This window comes from Ictidomys tridecemlineatus, chromosome 12 (assembly GCF_052094955.1).
Source record: "Ictidomys tridecemlineatus isolate mIctTri1 chromosome 12, mIctTri1.hap1, whole genome shotgun sequence".
NCBI lineage: Eukaryota > Metazoa > Chordata > Mammalia > Rodentia > Sciuridae > Ictidomys > Ictidomys tridecemlineatus.
The window spans coordinates 101,420,806-101,444,087 of NC_135488.1; the positions used below are offsets into that span (position 1 = coordinate 101,420,806).

Genomic DNA, 23,282 nt, shown 5'->3' on the forward strand with positions numbered 1-23,282 from the left:
AACAGTGTTGTAAAAGTATAGGCTTGGAAGTTTGATCTTGGCTCTGCCATTTAGCCATTGTGAGATCTTGGGAAAGTTGGTAGTCATATGAACCTTGGTTTCCTCTATAAAATGAGGTTTATGAAATTTTCAGAAAGTTTCTGTAAATATTAAATTAGCATACAGTAGCTGGGCATGGTGGTACAGGCCTGTCATTTTAGTGATTCAGCAGGCTGAAGCAAGAGGATCACAAGTTTAAAATGAGCTTTGGACTACTTAGTGAGATTCTAGCTCAAAAAAAAAAAAAAAAGACTAAGTATACAGGGTACAGCTCAGTGGTAAAGAGCCCCTGGGTTCAATTCCCAGTACAGCATACAAACAAGGTAGCTTATAGTATACACACATACACATATATTTATGTGTTTGGATACGTAAGTGCACCAGAATCTAGTACAGTCTGGTTCCTAATAGATGTTCTATAAATGGTTGCTATATTTTGTTTGTGATACTAGGGATTGAACCCAGGGTCCTGTATATGCTAAACAAGCATCCTACTACTAAGCTACACCCTAGCCCAAAGTTTACTATTAAGGTGAGAAATCAGAGGCTTTTCTAGTTGTATAGAAATAAACACAATACAGTGAGTGCTAAAAATGTAAACTTCTAGGGGCTAGGGTTGTGGCTCAGCAGTAGAGTGCTTGCCTAGCATGTGAGAGGCACTGGGTTTGATCCTCAGCACCACATAAAAATACAATTTTTAAAACAATAAATTTCTAGATGAGAAAACTGAGGTTTTGAAAGATTAAGTGACTCATACAAATCACAAAGTTATTAAGTAGCAAGGTCAGGACTTGAAACCAGATCTAGATGATTCCAAAGCTTGGGTTCTTACCTCCACTAGTATACACAGATTAAAGAGATGGTCTGAAGGGCCACAAAAGGAAGAAGAAATGTCCCTTCTCTAGCACTACACAGAGCTATATACTAGTATGCCTCTAGTTTAAATCCCATCTGATAATCACAGTCATTCTAACCTTTGGACTGCCAACAAACCAGTAAATGACATAATGAATCTCTTGTCTTCTAGGTTCAATTCAACCCCCATATTTATCAAGAAACTATTATTTACTAGGCACCAAGTTGGACGCTGTGTGGGTTTAAACATTTGCTACAGTCTCCACTCTTATCTAGTACACACTGTAGATCAAAACAGGTACTTTGACAACACATAAGCAAACAAAAAAGAGCAGGATAAGAAAGTTTGACTGACTTGGGAATTGTCCTGGAAGGACTCAGTAATGTGGAACACTCGTCAGCTTTTTTTTTTGTTGTTGTTCTTTCAGTACTGAGGACTGAGCGCAGCAGCACTTTACACTGATCTTCATCCCCAATGCTTTTTTTAAAAAAATTTATTTTGAGACAGAGTCTCCCTTAACAGCCCAAGTTGACCTTGAACTTGTGATCCTCCTACCTCAGCCTCCTGAACTGCTGGGATTACAGTGTACACAACTGCACCTGCCTTCTCCAGTTTTATTTAAAATACACTGCTTTCAAGCTCCAGCTTGACCAGTAGTTCTTACCTAAGGGAGGATCCACTCTCTCCAGAAAACAACTGCAATATTTGGAGATATTTCTGGTTTCAACTGTGTGTATGGAGCAAGGTAGGGGTGGAGAGGAGTTTAATGTTACCACTGCAAAGAGTTATCCCAGCCCAGTATGTTCATAGTGCCAAAGCTGAGAGGCTCTGCTCTAGATCCACCATGATAGATTCTTCCTCTAATCTCCTAATGATGCTGGTGTTACTGTTTGGCTCTTGATAAAACAGTATCAGTTTAACATATCATCTGTATCATCTCCTTGCTCCTCACTACATTACACACTTCTAAAAGACAGATTCTAGGGATAACTTTTTGTTCACATACAGAAGCATCTAGTATTATTTATATTCTACTTGCTAGATAAAGAACTTGGGAAGCCAGGTGTGGTGACTCATGCCTGTAATCCCTTGGGAGGCTGAGGCAAGAGAATCCCAAATTCAAGGCCAGCCTCAGCAATTTAGTAAGGACTTAAGCAACTCAGCAAGACCTTGTCTCAAAATAAAAAATAAAAAGGGTGAGGATGTAGCTCAGTGGCTAGTGCCCCTGGGTTTGATCCCTGGTGCAAAAAAAAAAAAAAAAAAAAAAAAGCACTGTAAACAGACAAATCAAAGAACGTGTCCTATGTGAATGACACACTGTGCACAGTGCTACCTATGACTTGTCTCCCTTGTGGAAGCCTGGCACAGAGGGATAAATAAAAGGGAGAGCTCTAGTCCTAACTAACCAAGTGTTTCTGTAAATAAGTTGTACAGATTAAAAAAATTTCTGATCATAAAATCTAAAATGTTCTAACTTATCAATAACTGAACCTATTTCCTTATTTCTGAGAAAAAATCATAAATAAAAAATGGTAAATATAAAATGTTTTATACTTTCAAATATGTTATGTATTTATCTGGATCAGTAACAGAAAGTTTCTGTAATCTGTAGGAAAACAATATGTTCACATCAGGACAAAACAAAAACAAAATGAAAAAATATGACCGTCAGTTTTCCTTTTGGATTTTATTCCCAGAGTTAAATGCTACAGCAGGTAAAATGTTGGGTATATAATGAGAGCAAGGTAGGGAAAAAAAAAATCTGTCAGAATAACAATTTCCTAGTTGAATATCTTTCCAGAGGTAAATTAATTCCCTAATTAAGATATAATTCAGTTGTTTAGAAAGACAGTTTCTGGTTGGCTGTCATCAGAAATATTGCTTTAAGAATATTTCAGGGCTGGGGATGTGGCTCAAGTGGTAGCGCGCTCGCCTGGCATGCGTTCGGCCCGGGTTCGATCCTCAGCACCACATACCAACAAAGATGTTGTGTCCGCCGAGAACTAAAAAATAAATATTGAAAATTCTCTGTCTCCCCCTCTCTCTCACACTCTCTCTTTAAAAAAAAAAAAATTGTCCAAAAAAAAAAAAAAAAGAATATTTCAAACCAGGAGAGGAGGATCAAATACCCCTTGGAGACATTTTATAGGTAAGTACTCATGCTGATTAGATTAACAAAAATTTATGGTTAAATAAGAAAATATATCAAGGTATCAATATCAATGGTGGCTAGGGAGGGAATTATTAGTGGTTCCAATTTTTTTCTATATACTTTTTGCATTTTCCATAGTTTTCAAAATGAGCATGTATTAATTTTATAAACAAAAAATGAAAACATCAGCAGGGCACATTGGTGCACACCTGTAATCCCAGTGGCTCAGAAAGCTAAGGCAGGAGGATTGCAAGTTCAAAGCCAGCCTCAGCAAAAAACGTGAGGACCTAAGCAACTCAGTGAGACCCTGTGTCTAAATAAAATACAAAATAGGGAAGCTGGGATTGTAGCTCAGTGGTAGAGTGCTTGCCTAGCACCTGTGAGGCACTGGGTTCAATCCTCAGCACCAAATAAAAATAAATAAATAAAATAAAGGTATTGTGTCCATCTACAACTTAAAAAAAAAAAAAATACAAAATAGGGCTGGGGATGTGGCTCTGAGGTCCAGTGACCCTGAGTTCAATCCCGAGTACTCACCCACACACAAAAAAGTAAACATTAACTTAGTGAAAACAGAACATATATTTAAACAGCATCGTTCTCCTAAAGTGTTATCAGAATTTTTGTTGTTACTTTCCCCATCATCACCCACCCAAGAAGGTTGTTTTATTTCTGGTTGGCTGTCATCAGAAATATTGCTTTAAGAATATTTCAAACCAGGAGGGGAGGATCAAATACCATAAAGATATAGGGGAGATCAGTAGAGTAGAAGAGGAGGGAGAGAGGAGGCACGGGAAAGGCAAGAAAATATTAAAAGGATTTTAAAAAATCATGTCATATACATATATAAATACATCATAGGGAATTTCACCTTTACATGTAAGCAGAAAGAACCAAGCAAAAATAAAAAATAGATGAGTGAAAGGAAGATCAGTAGAGAAAGGAGAATGTGTGTGGGGGGGGGGGGGCAGAAAGAAAGGAGAGGGACACGAAATGAAATTGAATTCCATGATTGTATGAATTTATCAAGATGAACTCACTGCTATATATGTATATATAATATATATATTATATATATATTATATATATAATATATACATATATATAATATATATATAAAATGCTCTAAACAAACAAAAACTACTTCAAACTAAACCAAGCATTCTTGGGATGAGCTTATCTTGTTTCTAAGAAAATGACTTTCTGGAAACCCCTATGAAATTGCTGTGACATACCTGCCCTCCAGCTGCACAGGCAGCCACTAAGCCATATTGGCCTCCATCCTTCCGTAATCTGTTGGCAGCTGCCATGACCAACCGACAGCCAGTGGCTCCAAATGGGTGTCCCAGGGACAGTGATCCACCCCAGATATTAAACTTCTCCAAAGGAAGCAATCCAACCTGGCACCCACAAATATAAAGACATAATAAAGGCAAGTTTACTTAAGATATGAATTAAGCCAGGAAGTAATAGGGAAATAACTAATGCTAGATATAAATAATTTTACTGCAAAAGAAAGTCTAGACCAGTATTAGAAGATGAGGATCAATTTGTTTTTATCTAATGTCTGAATGGGAAAACAAAAGGCCACATAAAATTTTACTAAATTGCTAAAGAATTTTCAAAAACTATTTTTAAACTAAGAAATAAATACATATAATGAAGTACAAAATTCTTTATAAGAAGCTTTCTCCTTCATATACCTTAATAGCAGGTTACTAAATTCTAAATATTAATGTGCTTTGAAAATTCAAGCATTTTTTTTTAAATTAGAAACTTACCTTGGTTTTCCTACCCATGTAGTTTTGTGCAAACCAGTCAGAATCCATGGCTTTAAAATTGGCCAAAATCTGACCCTACAAGGGAAAATACAATGTAGAACACATATTTTAGATAGTTAAGTATTGTCCTAAGATTTAAATTGGCTGACTAGATTTCCTCATAAACACTTTTTAAAAAAATATTGGTTATTCTGAAATTTTAGGCATAAAAAATTTGTATTTGCATGAGAATAAAAATAGTGTAATCACTTAAATATATGATTTATATATAGCACTTAATTAGGCAAATCTTTAAATAGGGTTTCAGTCAAAAATTTCTTAAAGAGGGCTGGGATTGTGGCTCAGCAGTAGAGCACTTGCCTAGCACCTGTAAGGCCCTGGGATCAATCCTCAGCACCACATATAAATAAATAAATAGAATAATAATAAAAAAAAATTTCTTAAAGAAACAGTTTAGTACTTTTAAGGGCCTCTCCAAGATAGCATCAAAAGATATTTTAAATACCATACATGTGGCCCTTGATTAATTCCCCTGAAGCCCCTCCTGCAATATAGATTAGTATTTAAAATAGAAAGCCTCGCCACTCTTATTTCACCCACATTATAAACCATGCCTTGCTCTCTCCCACAAACATGGACTACATTTTTAATGACTATAGTCCTTTCAGATATATCTTTCAAATGACTTACTGAGAAAGCTTCATGAAATTCAAAAACATCAATGTCAGTCATGGTTAATCCTGCCTTTTCTAGAACTTTTGGTGTTGCATATGTTGGTCTGCAAAGAAAAAAAAAAAAAGGTAGTATCTTAAAACTTTAATTAAGAATGCCTTCATATTTTCCAAACTGAGTTTTACACTAATTTGTTAATTTTACTATAACATACTGATTAAGTATTGGGAATACAATAATGAACTGAATAGACATGCTCTGTTCTTGTTAAGTTTATACTGCAGAGCTGGGGAAACATAATAAACAAGTAAACAATGAAGGATAAATTCCCGCTGATAATGTACACACTAGAAGAACAGAATTTAAAGGGAAAGAAATGGGAAAGGACCTGGTTAATCTCCAGGTCATAATGGAAGCCACTGAGGCTAGCAGCTTGTGAGGGAGGGGAAGACAATAAATATATCAGAAGGTTTTTATGAAAGGCTATTAAGAAGATTGTGTAGCAGTGCATATAGCAAAATAAAAAAAATGCTTATCTTATAAAAAATAGAAAGTGATATATATATGTTATACATGTATAATCATTTTAAGTAAAAAATATAGGAAATATGGGAATAATTTTTAAAAGGATTATTAAAAAAAAAAAGCCCACCACATGATCCAATTATAAATTTAGGACTTACCATACTTTAAAACCTGTGTAATAAATGGTATGATCAAATACTTTTGATTATAGTCTAGGAATATACACTACTACCTACCCCAGTAAAAGCTGATCTTTTGGATCCTGGGACACATACACAAAATCCCTAGGTAAAAAAACAGAAGGGTTAGCTTTCTTTATTTTATTTAATATTTTATTTTATTTTTTAATTAAATTAATTTCATTTGTTATTTTATTTTATTTTGTGAAATAAAGAAATCAAAGGTGATTTACTTGAATATATACTTTACCTTAAATATGCCTTTGGTTTGTAACCCAAGGCTAGAGCTTTGTCCTCTGCCATAATTAGCATTGCAGAAGCGCCATCAGTCTGAAATGTTAATCAGAACAATAATTTCAATTAATTCTCTAGTCTGTCTGGAGGTCTTTCTGCAGCTATTTTTCTAGGTTCTGTTTCTGAGTATACTAACTCATTAAACTTAGTATATACAACAAACTTCATTGTATCAATCACTACATTATAATTCAAACACATGAACTGACCCATATTTTGAAGACAAAAGCAGAAGAGGCTATTCAAAAAGTATCATAATTTTCTTTTTTTTTTTTGAGAGTGGGGGGGGGAGAGAGAGAGAGAGAATTTTTAATATTTATTTTCTAGTTCTCGGCGGACACAACATCTTTGTTGGTATGTGGTGCTGAGGATCGAACCCGGGCCGCACGCATGCCAGGCGAGCGTGCTACCGCTTGAGCCACATTCCCAGCCCATGATTTTCAAAATGGATAAAGAAAAGAGGTAAAATTAGAAATATTTATCCATAATAAATTAAGACAAAGTTTTCTGCTTTGGCACAGAAAATGAAGAATGTTATGAATTTTAGGATTTAAAATCTCTTATTTAACTTTTTATTTTTTACATTTTCTGTGTTATTTCTCATCTGCTTTCTGCCTATGGCTTCTATATGATTTTATTCTACTTACATGCTCTATAACAAGCAAACCAATGGGAGAAGCATCAGGTGCAGATGAGAACATTAGAACTATAGCTTTCGCTCTTTGGAAAATGTCCTATACTTTTTTGTTTGTTTGTTTGTTACCAGGGATTGAACTCAGAGGGGCTTAAACACTGAGCCACATCTCCAGCCCTTTTTTATATTTAATTATAGACAAGATCTTACTGAGTTGCTTAGGACCTTATTAAATTGCTGAGGCTGGCTTTGAACTCAAGATCCTCCTGACTCAGCCTCCTGAGCCATTGGGATTATAGGTGTGTCACTGTGCATACATTTTTCTGGTACTGGGGGTTGAACCCAGGGACACTCACCACTGAGCCACATACTAGCCCTATTTTGTATTTTATTTAGAGACAAGGGTCTCACTGAGTTGCTTAGCATCTCGTTGTTCCTGAGGCTGGCTTTAAATTCAGATTCTCCTGTCTCGCCTCCTGAGCCGCTGGGATTACAGGGATTCACCACTGCACCCAGCTGTCCCATACTTTTTTATTCCAAATGACCATTGAGGGAGGGGGAACAAAGAGGTACGACTGGATGGTGTATGGGGAGTATTTTACCATTACTTAAAAAAAGAAATTCTCACATCCTATCACATTTTTTACAACTCAGTAACCCTGAAGAGAGTATGCAGCCACCAAAAGGGTGGCCACAAAGTCTGTAAACACAGGTTTCCACTATACATAATAAATGGCTATGGACATCACCTTAATAATATTTTCAGTGTGCCACTGTGCAACCCTGCAATGAATGTAGTGCACTAATCATGAAACCATGATGTGTTGCCTCTAATGAATGTGTCTCTGATTTCCACTGAATAAACCTGGACCTTTGATATACCACAGAAGAAATCAAGGGCATTCAGATCTCGTGAATACAATCCATGCCACAAGGTTATATGATAATCTAATTTAGTTTTGGAAACAATCATTTCACCAGTCCTTCACCATTTAGGCTTAACAGTGGAGATGTATACTGCTGAAACTATTCCAGGTACCCTGCCTGCAGTCCATCAATAGCAGGCATTAATTAGTCACCATGGACAAGTATGACAAACATCTGCCTATTTCCAGATATTATGACCAGGTGGCATTTTTTTTTCATAGTTTTTTTTTTTTAAGTTATCTATGGACCTGTATTTATTTATAAATGGTGCTGAGAATCGAACCTAGTACCTCACACATGCTAGGCAAGTGCTCTGCCACTGAGCCACAACCCCAGACCTAGAACATTATTTTCTAATTATCAAAGCTAAAGGAGGTATCAGAGGTATCCTATTATTCTTTGTATTTTTCCTCATATTCCAGTTCATATTCTATGCTCCAAATAAGCTTTTTCCAAAGAGGTCCTTGGTGTCATGGCTCCTTGATTTTTCATTTACTGTTCCCTTTGCCTGGAATGACTTTTTTTTGGTACCAGGAATTGAACCCAAGGGGTGCTTAACCACCCCAGCGGAGCCACATCCCCAACCCTTTATTTTACATATTTATTTTTTAGTTGTAGTTGGAAACAATACCTTTATTATATTTATTTGTATGTGGTGCAGAGGATCGAACCCAGGGCCTTGCATGTGCTAGGCAAACGCTTTATCACTGAGCCACAACCCTAGTCCCATATTTATTTTTTTTTTAATTAAAAAAATTTTCTTTTCTTTTTTTTTTAATTTTGAGACAGGGTCTTGCTAAAGTTGCTGAGGACCTTCCTAAGTTACTGAAGCAACTTAGGATGGCTGGTCTCAAACTTGCAATCCTCCTGCCTTGGCCTCCCAAATTGCTGGGATTACAGGAGTGTGACACCACTCAGCCTGGGATAACTTTTTTATACTTCCTGAATTGAATTTTACTCTTTCTTCAAAATTCTCCATTCCAGTGATATCTCTGAGGAGCCTCCCTAACTACCCAACACCCCCAGTTCCCTGAGCCCTGTCTATTTATTTTCTCCAACGGCCTATCCTTACAGCTATTGTAGCACGTTCTCACTGTATCACACCTGTCTGTTCTTTTCCTCTCTAGGGCACAGCAGAGGCAATAATATTTTTAGCCAGCTAAGTACATGAAGAGAACAGCTTTTGAATCAGAATGGTGATTGGATGACTTTTAAAGTCTTAATGCTATTATTTTACTTTTTTAAGGCGTTCTATTTTAACACTATCTTTACAATAAATAACTGAATTTTAAGCCTCTATTCATAATATACAAAAATAAATTTACTTCAGAGTACAGAAATAAATGTTATTACTAAATACAAACAGCATTGACAATTACCAGGAAAGAAGAATTTGCAGCTGTCACTGTGCCATAGGGCTTGATGAATGCAGGTTTCAATTTGGCCAACTGTTCCAGTGAGGAAGGACGGATGCCATTGTCTTTGGTAACTGTATCTTTTCCTATAAAAACAGGAACTTTGTAACTTTAAGGAACTACAAACATTATAGATCTTTAGAGAAATGTGCTTTAAAAACTACAAAAATGAATGAAATGTAAATTGTACCTATTCCAAAGACAAAAAGCTTTCTTTTTCTAGGTCCTAGGGCTCAATCCAGGATTAATGCATGCTATGGACAAGCACTCTACCACTGAATTAAATCCCAAACCCAAAAGAAAACCTTTTATAGTTATCAAAATATGATCAAATTTTTAAATAAACTGTTAAAGACATTTGGAAAGTCACATAAATGAACTAATTCAATTTTTAAAAACCCTGTTTTTTTAAGATGCTCATTCACATTTGGCTATTTTATATAGAAGAGACATGAATCAAGAATTTTAAAAATAAGGATATACTTAAGAACTAAAAGATATCAGGAAAATACAAAAGAAAGGTCTTATAAAAATGTAAAAAAAATTTACTTGTGTTATGATACAAATCAAAACTGGAGTCAGTGTTTAAAGAGTATTTTGGAAACAGAATCAATAAACCTACTGAAAAGTCATTTAAGAGTCTTTGAGTATTCGGAGCAACTGGAGCAATACAGAACTTGCTAATAAGTATCATGAAGTATTTGATTTTACCTGGTACTTTGAAGGGAACAACATCAGATAAGAGTCCTTCATCCTGTGCCTTCTTGGCAAGACTGTGAGAGCGCAGGGCATATTCATCTTGTTCCAGTCGAGAAACAGCAAAGGCGGCAGCCAGTCGGTCTGCAGAATGGCCCATGGTCTCACTGGTCGAGAATTCAGCCACTGCAGGCAGCTAGGAAGGGAGGTACATTATTTAGAAGTGTCACATGACACCTAGGATTATTTAATGTTATTTGGAAAAGTGAAAATCTATTTGTTGATCATCTATCAAGACTAAGACAAGAGAAGCTCTTTGTGAGCAAGGCATTACAAAGAGGGTTACAAATTCAAATTTTCTAACCAATATATATTTTTTTCCATCTTGACCAAATCATTACCTTTCTGTAATGAAGAGCATCTTAGAACACGCCTGAGCTCATGTGTCTTATCTAATTCTAAATCTCTACAGCAGGATGCTCTGGAAACTCAAGTCTCTATTTATATAAGGTTCACAAGTCTTACCTCAGGTGATAGGAAATTCAATCTGAATTTAGAGAGCAAAGACAGTCGCTGGCCCATTGTCTTGGCCTTATTAAGATCAAGCATCATTTTCCTCATTTTCCTGGAATGACGAATAGGGACGTCGGACATTAACTCAACACCACCAGCCACGACCACATCAGACTGTCCAGAAGCAATCAAGCCAACAGCTAAAGGGCACAGGTTATATATAAATGAACATCTTTTGCAGAAACATAACACACCAATGAAATTTAAGCATCTTAGATAATTAAAAAACCATGTAACAGTTATCCACTTTGAACATCTGTAATTAAAATTTTCATCTTTTCAGAGGAATTAAAATTAATTTTTTAAACGACTAAAAACACATTCAACAACTACAGAAAAGTACATTTCATTCAGACCATATGGACATCAACTTCTGGATATAACCATTGGATCAACTCTGTTGCAAATCATATTCTAAACCAGAGGACCTTGCAGTCCCCCACCCCATTTTTTGGAAACAGGATCTCATTAGTTGCCAAGGCTGGCTTCAAGCTCACCATTCTTTTGCTTCTGCCTCCCAAATAAGGTACTAGGACCACAGGCCTGTGCCATCAAATCGTGCTTTATCTTGTATATTTTACATGCTCTCAGCTTTAGTTTTGGGGGAATAAAAAATTCTTCCCCCTATACAAAATGTTAATTTTTATTATAAGCCACAGAAATTTTGGCTTTGAGATATAAGGCAGACCATCTTCCTCTTTAGAACCACTAGCAAGTCATTCTAACCAGGTGTTGGTCAACCTGCTGCTAGAGTGGAGAATACCCCCAATCACTGCCTCTGGCATCATTCCCTGTGACCTATGAGCTGGGCTGCCAAACCTGGCCTGCCCAACCTGGCCTTGATGTTACTAAAACAGCACATGAGTACTAAGCTTTTCAGGTTTCCTGCCTTTTCATATTAAGGGTCCTTCCACAGAATGTCCCATAAATTGTTAAAAGTTTGTTAGAAGTCACAATGATTTATGAAATGCTAATGATGATGGGAAAAAGTGAAGGATAGGGTCGTGCCAAAGCAAGGATTTACAACTACGCAACTATCGTGGTGGTGGTGGGAAGGGTCACATCAGAATCACCTAAGTTTAAAACCCAGGAGGTTATAAGTTCTTCATGCCTCTGGTTCTGAAGCACTTTCCTAAAGACATGCTCCTCAAGTGGACAATCCCTGCTGCAACCAGCCACTTTAGTGGTGGAAGAGCAACATCAATAGCTGTTTGCCTCAGATGTAGAGAACAAGAAAAAGGTTGACAACTACTGTCAAAACCCCCAAATTTTTAATGTGACCTTATTTTTTAAATGAAGAGATGTGTGCTAATCATTTATTTCTTTTGAAATTACTATTTTTTAAAAATTCTATAACAGACAAAAGAAAAAATTAACATACCTGTGGTCATGGCTTGGTTTGAAGAGATGCAAGCCATGGTGACAGTGTGAGCAGGAGTCTTGTCAGAAAAGCCAGCTCCAAGGGCAGCCTTCAGGAAATAGTGAATGAAGTGATCATTTACAAAGGAAATAAATCATGTAAATGACATTATGAGCACTACTAGTCTGCACTGTGAATTAGGAAAGGATTCCATTTTTAATATTCTAAAGAGCAATGTTTAGAATAAAATTAAGCCCATTGCAGAAATCATTTACAATTTTTTCATCTTGTTATTAATTGGCAAGAACTGAAAATTCCTGATAGCCAGTTTCTAGTGGCTATAACACTCTTATGTCTCACCTAATATTTAGCAATGCTTTGCTCAAAATCATCAAGGGTTCAATTTGATTTCAACTATGGACCTCTTATGATCTGTGTCCCAGCAGTTATAAAGTTTAGAAGCAAAGCAAAAGTCAACAAACATGAAAATGTTTCTTTTTTTTAATACCTTTATTTATCAATTTAATGTTTTTATGTGGTGCTAAGGATTGAACACAGTGCCTCACTGCTGAGCCACAACACCAGCCCATGAAAATGTTTCTTAAGGAACTGACCATTCATAACAGAATTCCCACTCAGGCCTACTTTAATACTCATCTCTCTTCTAACTGCCACTTAGCCTTTCTCAAGCATGACACTGCTGACCTAAGGCAAAGCAGAACTTGCCAAATATACAGAAGTTCAATTCCATGAAAGAAACCTTAGAAAACTGCCTCAATTACAAGTGAGTCCCTGACAAATAATGGTCACAACAGTTTACAACTGGAAGAGAGGTTGGCCAGGACAATGATGTAAGAGAGTGATTTGTGGTTTGAGGGGCTTTGAGGAAAACTGACATCCTCCATTAATTTGGCATAATGGCCTCTATTTTGGTGGCACAAAAAGTCAAACATGAAAGGAAAATATTTATAATTTTATTATATTATTTATTGGAGAAATTATGCTGCTAACAAAAAAAGTCTAATTCCATTTTTGCTCATTGAATTAATTATTATAATTTTTCTAATAGTAAAGCTTCACTTTAAAAATTAAGTTCTAGGGGTAGATCAGTGGTAGAGGACCTGCACAGCATGTGAAGCCTCAGTACTGCAAAATAAAAACAAAAAAAATGAAAGCTTCCAATTCCCCCAACTCTTTACTATGAAATTCTGAATCTCATTACAAGGAATTCACTTTTGGGGACTGAAAGTGCAGCTCAGTGATAAAGGTAGCATGTGTTCAATCCCCAAAAGTGCAACAAAACAAAACAAACAAAATTGACTATACTTTGCAGTAACAAAGTATACTTTGTTATACAACAAAGTAAATTCTTGAGATAAACAAGGAATTCATTTTTTAGAGGTCCTTTTCCGAAACTAGTAAGGACTGGAGATGTAATCAGAAGTAGAGTGTTTGCCTGGCAAATGTACATTCCTGGGTTTGATCCCCACATCACAAAAAATTTAAAAAAATAAATAAATTTTTAAAAAGCCCAACTGAGGGGCTGGGGTTGTGGCTCAGTGGTAGCACGCTCACCTGGCATGCACAAGGCACTGGGTCCGATCCTCAGCACCACATAAATGTAAAATAAAGATATTGTGTCCACTAAAACTAAAAACTAAAAAAAAAAGCCCAACTAAAACTAATTATTCTCAGAATACAAACTCTCCTATACTTTGGTTAGGTTAAAAAAGATTCTATGTATCTTTTTTTTCTATATTTTTTAGTTCTCGGCAGACACAACATCTTTGTTGGTATGTGGTGCTGAGGATCGAACCCAGGCCGCACGAATGCCAGGCGAGTGTGCTACTGCTTGATCCACATCCCCAGCCCCTCAATGTATCTTAACTGATGTTTACCTTTATAATTATACTATTTCTATACACTTTACCATCATTTGTAGAAACAGAAATGTGTACGGTGGCATACACGTAACATGGCCTTATTTTGGTCTTTCCAGGTAGGCCCATCACTTAGTGTCCCATCAACTTTGTTAAAAACGACTGCCTGGCAACTGCATATCAACCTCTCAGCATAAACCAATCCAAAAGGAAGACAGAAACAAGTGTTCGGAGCTGGGGATGTGGCTCAAGCAGTAGCGCACTCGCCTGGCATGCGTGCAACCCGGGTTCGATCCTCAGCACCACATACAAACAAAGATGTTGTATCTGCCAAAAACTAAAAAATAAACATTAAAAAATTTCTCTCTCCCTCTCTCTTTAAAAAAAAAAAAAAAGTGTTCGGGGAGCAAGGGAGAAGAGTTCCTCAGTGGGGCAAGTGTAAGGGGCATTCAGGTTCTAATGGCCTGATTCTCATAAGGGCCTTACTTGTTGCCCTTGGCCTCAGCTGACTCAGACTGAAGGAGCTTTAAATAGAAGTGGTAGCTGGTGACCCTTGTCCACATGCTTCTATTTAAAGTTTGAATAGTTTTCAAGGTGATAAGGAGAAAGACGGAAGATACCACTTAGTTTAATTGGAAGCAGGAAAATATGAGGAGATCTTTCAGCAAACTCAGGTTCATGAGAAGCCTTTTAGGATTTCAAATTAACTATTAATATAGACACAGGTTCTAAAAAAATTCTTTAGCTAGAAATTATATTTTTATAGGTTATAATTTCAACTTTAAAGTTACATTCTCATAAATATTCTGTCAACCTCTCCCTGTAGCCACTACAAAAATTACCTGGAGAACAATATGACCAGTATTAAGGGCGAGAGGGGAAACTACCTCATGTCAATCAATATCTGAGATTTGCATATGAGTTTAAAACTTGCAGGAAAAAAATTCAAAGAAAAATTATGGACTTAGTTTTTTTTTTATGGACTTAGTTTTAGGAAACAACATAAATTCAGAGAAAACAAACAAATTTAACATTTATTTTTAAGTACTCTTATAAAAGTCACTTTATTTTCAGAATATAAGAGTTGAAAATGTATTATGAACAGTTTGATGGCTTTATATACTCATGAAACCATCTCATTTGATACATTCAGAAACATTAAGGTATAGAGAAAACCAAACAATTTAAAATAGAGAAACATAAACTTCTTTCTGTTCCTCAACAACATTTAGTTGATTTCTAAGGGCTTGAGTGGTAGTGACAGGCCTTCAGGCGTTTTAATGTTTACTGAAGGGTAAAATGGTAAAGCAGAACAAACACTTTGAGTCCTGCTCAGTTGCCCTTTTCTCTTGTCGGACAGCGATGAAACTTATTACCTCACAACTTCACTATTCACAAACACAAGCACAGACTAGAAATGAGCACTGAAATGTGCAATGAGGCTAACATTAACCAAATAATCACTTTCAAATTAAAACGAAGCCCAGAAGATGTGGTTTGGTATTCACTGTGAAATGCCTGTGGGACACATCACAGACATTCCAAGGTCTAACATTATCTCATTGCCCAATGAACTATACATGGAGCTACGCCAACTAGGGTAAAAGTAAACCTCTGTGAAACAGTCATTAAAAAAAAAACAAAAACACTGCCTATGTCTCACTAACTCAATGCCTGTGTCTCACTAACTCAATTGGAACAAGTTTTGGGGAGCAAGGGAAAAGAGTTCCTCAATTGGAACTTTCTTCTGCTAATTACAAAGACTAAGTTATTAAATTAATTCTTTGTAAAATGTTGAACTTTTAAATTATTTATAACCATGATATCTAACATTATAAAACGTAACATCAGCCACACATTGTCAAAATCTCTATTTTCCTAACACAAGATGAGAGACAACTTAACATTTCTTGAATCCACTCAAATAATTGATTTATTTATAATAAAGAATGAATAAACTAACAGTGCACATCTTTTGATTTATAGTATAATTATCTTTTATAATATTTTTTGGTTGTAGATGGACACAATATCTTTATTTTTATTTATTTATTTTTATATGGTGCTGAGGATCAAACCCAGGGCCTCACATGTGGCAAGGCAAGTGCTCTAGCACTGAGCCCCAGTCCTAGCACTATAGTATAAATATCTTTAAAATTTATTATTTAAGCTGTAAAATCACATTTTAAGACAAATGTAAGTTTACTTAGTATATTTCAAAGACTTTCAAAAAGTAAATTCTATGAACTTTTAATTCAAATTGAATATCCCATTTTTTATAGGACTGGGCATTGAATGAGGGCCTCACCCATGCTAAGCATGTGCTTTTAAACTGAGCCTTATCCCAGCCCCTATCAATCGCTTTAAACAATATAAAGTTTGTTTTACTCACCTCTCTAGCCACATTGCTTGTTTTCACTTCCTGAATAACTGTGCCAAAGATGATATAATCAACAACTTCTTTTGGGACATTGGTCCGTTGCAATAAACCCCTGAAAGAAAAAATGCAAAGCAAACAAACACTTTATGCATTAAGGTAGTGTCAGAATCATCACTTGAAACACTGACTAAGCCAAGAGTGATGGTGTTCACCTGTAATCCCAGTCATACAGAAAGCCAAGAGGAGAATTGCCTTGACCAGCCTCAGCAACCTAGGGAGACCCTATCTCAGGATAAAAAATAAAAATGGCTGGGGCTGTAGATCAGTAGTAGAGTACCCCTGGACTTAATCCCCAATATTACAGAACAGAACAAAACAAAACAATGAACTTCCTTAAAAAGGTAAGCCTTATAATGAGAGCCTGTTGGCTTTAATACCTTGAGAACAAATTTGATTAAATGAGCTACTTAACAAATTTTGGGTCTAGTTTTGGGGGGCTAGGTTATTGGGACAATTACCCATGAAAAACACAGCTAAATATACTGAATAAAATATCAGGAAATATATATATATATATATATAAATTCTTAAAAAGCTAACTCTTGGGCTGGGGATGTAGTTCATAGGTAGAGCACTTGCCTAGCAGGTGGGATGCCCTGGGTTTGTGCCCCAGCACCATAAAGATAAAGAAATAAAATGTGAATTAAATTAAAAGGTAAGTTTTGAACTTAAAAGGACAGACATTGTATCTTTAATTTAACAAACATTTGTCACCTTATCAAAGAAATGAATGAAAGAGTGATTTAAAAAGTCAACACTTGATGATGAATTGTTAGTGAGAAATCAGAAAGAAAAAATGAAAATAATTTGGAATTGGATAAAATAGATAAACAAACATAATAAAGTCATCTTTAGTAGAAACCAAAATTTCCAGTTTAAAAAAAAAAAAAAATTAAAAGAGACAAATAAACCGGGGGGTAGTGGCACACATCTGTAATCCCAGCAGCTCAGAAGGCTGAGACAGGAGGATAGAGAATTCAAAAGTCAGCCTGGGTGGGGAGGGGGTAGTGGCTGGGGTTTTGGCTCAGTGGTAGAGTGCTCACCTAGCATGCCCAAGGCACTGGGTTCAATCCTCGGCATCACATAAATGTAAAATAAAGATATTGTGTCCACCTAAAGCTAAAAAAAAAAAAAAAAGTTGGCCTCAGCAACAGTGAGGTGCTAAGCAACTCAGTGAGACCCTGTCTCTAAAGTTCAAACCAGCTTCAGCACTTAATGAGACCCGGTCTCACAATAAAAATAAAAAAGATAGGGGATGTAGCTCAGTAGTAAAGCACCCAAGTTCAGTCCCCAGTACTGGCGGGTGGAGGGGGTGGGTGTTAGGAAGTGCTCCAAGTTGAATGAGACCGTATCAAAATAAGAACATGGGTATACACATTTGTCAAAACTCATTAAAGAACACACTTAAAATCTGTGCCTTTTATCATATGTAGTTATACTAAAAAACAAAAGGAACATAAGAACCAACTTGAAGTATCTCCCAGAGATTAAAAAAATGGGATTATTTCCAGTTTACAGAAAATTCAGGAGAGGAAAGTTAAATATCTTCATGAAGAACACCCAGAATGGGCCAGGTACAGCCTCACACACCTATAATCCCAGCACAATTTAGGAGGCTAAGGCAGAAGGATTTCAAGTACAAGGCCAGGCTCAGCAATTTAGCAAGGCCCTAAGCAATTTAGCAAGAACTTTTCTCAAAATAAAGCATGAAAAAAGGGCTGGGAATTTGGCTCAGTACCCCCTGGATTCAATCTCCAGTACAAAACAAACAAAACTAGACACCTAGGATGGGATATTCTATAGGAAAGCTGGCCCAGATTTTTCAAAAAGTCAGTCATCGGGAGCAGGGGGAGAAAGAAAATGTTCTAGATTAAAAGAGACTAAAGAACAAGCCAAGCACACTGGTACATGCCTATAATCCCAGCTGCTAGATATTTCTTTATTTTTGATGTGCTGAGTTTGAGGTATCTATGAAAAGAGGTCAAATGTAGAGATTTGGGAGTAGTCTACATTTAAAAAATAAGGATTAAGCAAATGAGATTTTTAATGGAAAAGGGGCATACAGAGAAATATAAACTATTAAGCACCCAGACTTGCAAAATACCTTTAAAAAATAGAAAAAGAATCTGTAATCTCAGTGACTCAGGAGGCTGAGGCAGGAGGATCCCAAGTTTAAGGTCAGTCTCAGAAACTTAGAGAAGTTCTAAGAAACTTAGTGACACTTTATCTCAAAATAAAAACTATAAAGGGCTGGGGTTGTAGCTCACTAGTGGAGTGCCCCTGGGTTCAATCCCCAGTACCATACATAAATACATATACATATATATATATATATATATATATACAGTTTTTTAAAAGTAGAGAAGCAGGTAGGCATGTTGGCACAGGCCTCTAGTCTTAGTCACCCAGGAGGATGAGACAAGAGGATGGCTTGAATCCAGGAGTTTGAGGTCAGCCTGGGTAACATGGCAAGACCCCATCTCAAAAAAAAAAAAAAAAAAAGGCAGGGGAGGGAGGCACATAGAAGAACCAGGAAATGGTAAAAAAAATCATGAAGGCAGAAAGAAGTCAAAGGACCAGTTTCAAGTAAAGTTTACAGTGTCAAACACAGAGATAGAAGCCTCAAAAAAGAATGGTCCATTTCATCTAGCAATCACAGTCACTATTAAGAGAAGCTTCCAAAGTATAGTTACTTTAGAGAAATGAGTCTGAAAATAATTATTATGAAAATATGGAGAATAAATGATAGCAAGGAAAGAGAAGCAACTGCTACTTGCACTCATTCTTGAAATTTGGCAGGAATAAAAGACACGAATTTTAATGGGCAGAAAGGTCAAGTGAAGGACTTTTAGAATGAACTATGGCTGCCTGAGGACACTAAGGCAAAGTGACATTGGAAAATGAATAAGATTAATACCTTATATGTTATTTTTCACTCTGGAAACAGCCATTTAATGACTCTCACAAATTATTAATCCATCTCAATCTCATTTAATCACATTTCCTCCCTCTTCCTGGCTCCCTGTTACTGGGAATTCAATACAGGAGGACTCTACCACTGAGCTAACTCCCCAGCTTTATTTGTATTTTGAGAAAATTTCTCACTAAATTGCCCAGGCTGGTCTTGAGCTTGTGATTCTCCTGCTTCAGCCTCATGAACTGATGGGATTACAGGTGTACACCACCATGCCTGGCTCAGAATTTTATATTTTTACTTGGTTTACAAATGAATCTTCAGGTTTTTGCTAGACTTCTTTCAAATAGGATAATATCTACATAATCTGCTCAGCTACCTTTATATAGTAATTAAGTTCTTAAGATAATCATCAAATATTTATATTGTGTTTAGGTTGATTAATCTAGTAGTACTGAGGCTAGCCAGGTACTCATTAAAGAATATTATCATACCGAGACAATATATAATAAGCATGCAAAATAAAGACTGCTGATATTCATGAGCTGCTCAAATATGTGTAGCACATAATGCTTAAAATGGAAAGTAAATTAATCTTGTAGAAGCTAATCAATATTTATAACATAAAAATTAATATGTCCTATATATGGAAATTCTATGGAACATGCTATTTGAAGAGTAAATACTGGACAAAGTACCTTTACTAAAATATGAATGAAAATGAAACTGCATTTACTTACAAAAGTGCTGCTCTAGCCAAATCATGTGGCATCAGGTCTTTATATCTGGGGAAAGAAAACAAATAATTTAAACCAAAGTGTAGAGCATCAATAAATTTCTTTTCATTCTATTTAAAATACCTAGATATCATCTAACATATGCTGCTGAAAATGCACTTACCTTTATTATCCAAAGCAGTCCATCAATTAAAAAAAAAACAGTGACTTTATTATTTGTCATCCTTAAAAATCTGGCAATCCTTAGCTCCTATAGAACTTGAATAAAATCTAACAAAAATGATGACCTATACTTAATTGTTCAGCATGACAAAAGTTAAATCATATTCTTTAAAATTAAAACCCGGGCATGGTGGCACACGCCTATAATCCCAACAATTTGGGTGGCTAAGACAGGAGAATCACAATTCAAGGCCATCCTTAGCAATTTAGCAACACCCTGTTTCAAAAAAAAAATCCAAAGGGCTGGGGAATGTGGCTCAGTGGAAGCATCCCTAAGTAAATTCCTAGTACCAAAACAAAACAAAAAAAAACACCCAAACAAAAAATATGGTCAAGTATGTATATAATATTGTGTACAATATTTAAAATTAAAACCCACCTTTTGAGGACTTTAAAAATATTACAAAGTACATTATTTATTTTGTAATGACTAAAAATATATAGGGAATGTATTAGGCTTTTTTGCTTTGAAGTAATTTGAGATTTACAAAAGAACTGAAAAGATAGAACAGTTTTTTATTCCCTCTACCTTGAGCTTCTTCTAATGTTAGTCTTACCTAACCACTATGCATTTATTAAAACTAAGAAATTAACATTAGGACTGGGGATGTGGCTCAAGCGGTAGCGTGCTCGCCTGGCATGTGTGCGGTGCCGGGTTCGAGCCTCAGCACCACATACAAACAAAGATGTTGTGTCCACCGATAACTAAAAATAAATATTAAAAAAAAATTCCCTCTCTCTCTCTTAAAAAAAAGAAATTAACATTAGCATAATACTCAATAAGCTACCAACTTTATTGAGATCTCATTAGTTTTTCTACGGATGTTATTTTTCTGTTCTAGGATCCAATCCAGGACACCATGCTGCATTTAGTTGTCATGCCTCCTTAGTTTCTCCCAATCTGTCATTTCAGTATTCCCTTGTTTCATGAAGAATATCACAAAGGTAAAGTGCTCTTCTTACTTCTTCATTATCAGGGTACAACATAAGATGTCTTATTACTGGTGATGCTAACTCCATCATTTGGTTGCCTGCCAGTTTTCTCCACTATAAAGTTACTCTTTTTCCTTTTCTATAAAACTCAGTCTGTAAGAAGTTAGTCAGGAAGTCCAGCCCACTCTAAAGGGAAGAGAATCAAGCTCCACATCCTAGTGGGAGTAAAAATTTGTGGACACATGTTAAAATAATGACAATAAGTAACAAATATTTGGGGACAGGGTAGAGATACTATGAAAATATTCTATTTCTTGTTAACATTTCATCTACTAATTGTACCATTCTTGTAGATCCAGGTTGCAGCAACCACTAGTGTGGCATTCTAATGGGTGATCTGTTTCTTCTCCTCATTCCTTCTATATTCATTAATTGAAACTCTTCCGTAAAAAAGATTTCTTCCTTCTGGTTTATTTATTCTTTCAATCATTTACTTATATGAGACTGATCTTATGAATATTTATTTTATTCTTCGGGTCATGGTTCATTACTACTGTAATTTATGTTGTTGATCATAGTTTCTAGTTTTGGTGACTGGGAGCTGTTTAAGGTTGACCCTGCATTTTTTTGGCACAACACATTCTCTCTCTACACATACACATATATACACACACATTTGAAATACATGTATATATACATATGTTAGCACATATATACACAAAAATATATATACATGTATACAAATACATATATATATATTTATATATACATACATATATATAGATATAGATATCTATGTGGTGTGTGTGTGTGTGTGTGTGTATCTCTGTGTGTATATATATATATCTCTATAGATTTTTTTTTAAGCACTTGACTTTCTGGCTCAACAAGATGTTCCTGGCTCATCTTGAATTTTTTCTGGCCTGGCTGTAGCCATTCTTCAAAGGAGCCCCTGATTTCTTTTATTGAAGCGACCTATTCAGAAACTAAGCTCTGGGTGTGAACTCTATTTACTTATTGGTTTACTTAAATGTCAAAAGTGAATTCCCTTTAAATAAAAAAAATGAAGTTCTTTAAGTTTCTGAAAATTAAAAACTTAAATATCCAAAGATGTTTTTATTTTCACTCTAAATCACAGCAGAATCATCAGAAGTTTCTAAATTTTTCACAGGTAAAATCAGTTTCCTCACCTTAGCATAGAATGAGAGGGGGGGAAAGGCTATGTATCAATTTGAAAAATGCCTAAATCACAAATTACTTATTATTTACTCTTATGATCCCACTCTGGTTTCTACCAGAATGACTGACAGACTGCAGAATTCTGCTGTTGGAGTCTGTTTCCAAGAGTATGTCCCAAAGGCTCCTATCTCAATGAAGTACTTTCTAGGAAAAACACTCTAGTTGAAAGCAAAGTTTCTTCAAATTAAATGGAAAAAAAAAAACTTTGTGCTTAGAAAATTATCTACTACTATAGAAGACTTATTTGTTACTTTAATTTTAGCAGCAATAATAACAAAACTGTCACATAAATTTTTTTAGAAAATTCCAAATCCAGTGGGGCATGGTGATACAAGCCTATAATCCCAGTGGCTTGGAGGCTGAGGCAGGAGGATTTCAAGCTCAAAGGCAACCTCAGCAAAAGCAAAGTGCTAAGCAACTCAATGAGACCCTGCCTCTAAATAAAATACAAAATAGGGCTGAGATGAGGCTCAGTGGTTGAGTGCCCCTGAGCTCCTGAGTTAAATCTCAGATACCAAAAAAAAAAAAAAAAAGAAAGAAAATTCCAAATCCTTGTATTTTCCCTCTATGTTACTCTATGAATTTCGGTCACTTTTGTTCTTTACATGAATATTGTCTTAAAATACTTTTTATTCTTTCTTTCCTATTAAGTATTATTTCTTAAATTATTCAAAAGGTTTTCCTCCTTTCTGTATCACTAAATGACTCATAAATTTTCTCTTCTTTAATCGGGATCTGCAAATAAACTGAAACACAGCAATAAATAATATCAAAAGGAAGAAACAATATCTAATGTGCTGAATACCTCAAACCA

General features: G+C 35.7%; 1 protein-coding gene across 3 annotated transcripts in view; it reads right to left on the reverse strand.

The window, feature by feature from the left end:
- Positions 1–23,282, reverse strand: part of Hadhb (hydroxyacyl-CoA dehydrogenase trifunctional multienzyme complex subunit beta) — a 43,247-nt gene that overhangs the window by 632 nt on the left and 19,333 nt on the right. For 2 of the 3 annotated variants that reach the window (XM_005322567.4, XM_040271459.2), the window contains exons 5-15: positions 20,078–20,122; positions 16,376–16,475; positions 12,125–12,212; positions 10,696–10,883; positions 10,186–10,366; positions 9,439–9,560; positions 6,455–6,534; positions 6,262–6,309; positions 5,519–5,606; positions 4,829–4,903; positions 4,283–4,447 (exon numbers count right to left, since the gene is read on the reverse strand). In XM_005322567.4, the coding sequence (XP_005322624.1) occupies positions 4,283–4,447; positions 4,829–4,903; positions 5,519–5,606; positions 6,262–6,309; positions 6,455–6,534; positions 9,439–9,560; positions 10,186–10,366; positions 10,696–10,883; positions 12,125–12,212; positions 16,376–16,475; positions 20,078–20,122 (1,180 nt within the window). The remainder of the gene's footprint in view (positions 1–4,282; positions 4,448–4,828; positions 4,904–5,518; positions 5,607–6,261; positions 6,310–6,454; positions 6,535–9,438; positions 9,561–10,185; positions 10,367–10,695; positions 10,884–12,124; positions 12,213–16,375; positions 16,476–20,077; positions 20,123–23,282) is intronic. The other variant, XM_078029543.1, reaches the window with a different exon arrangement.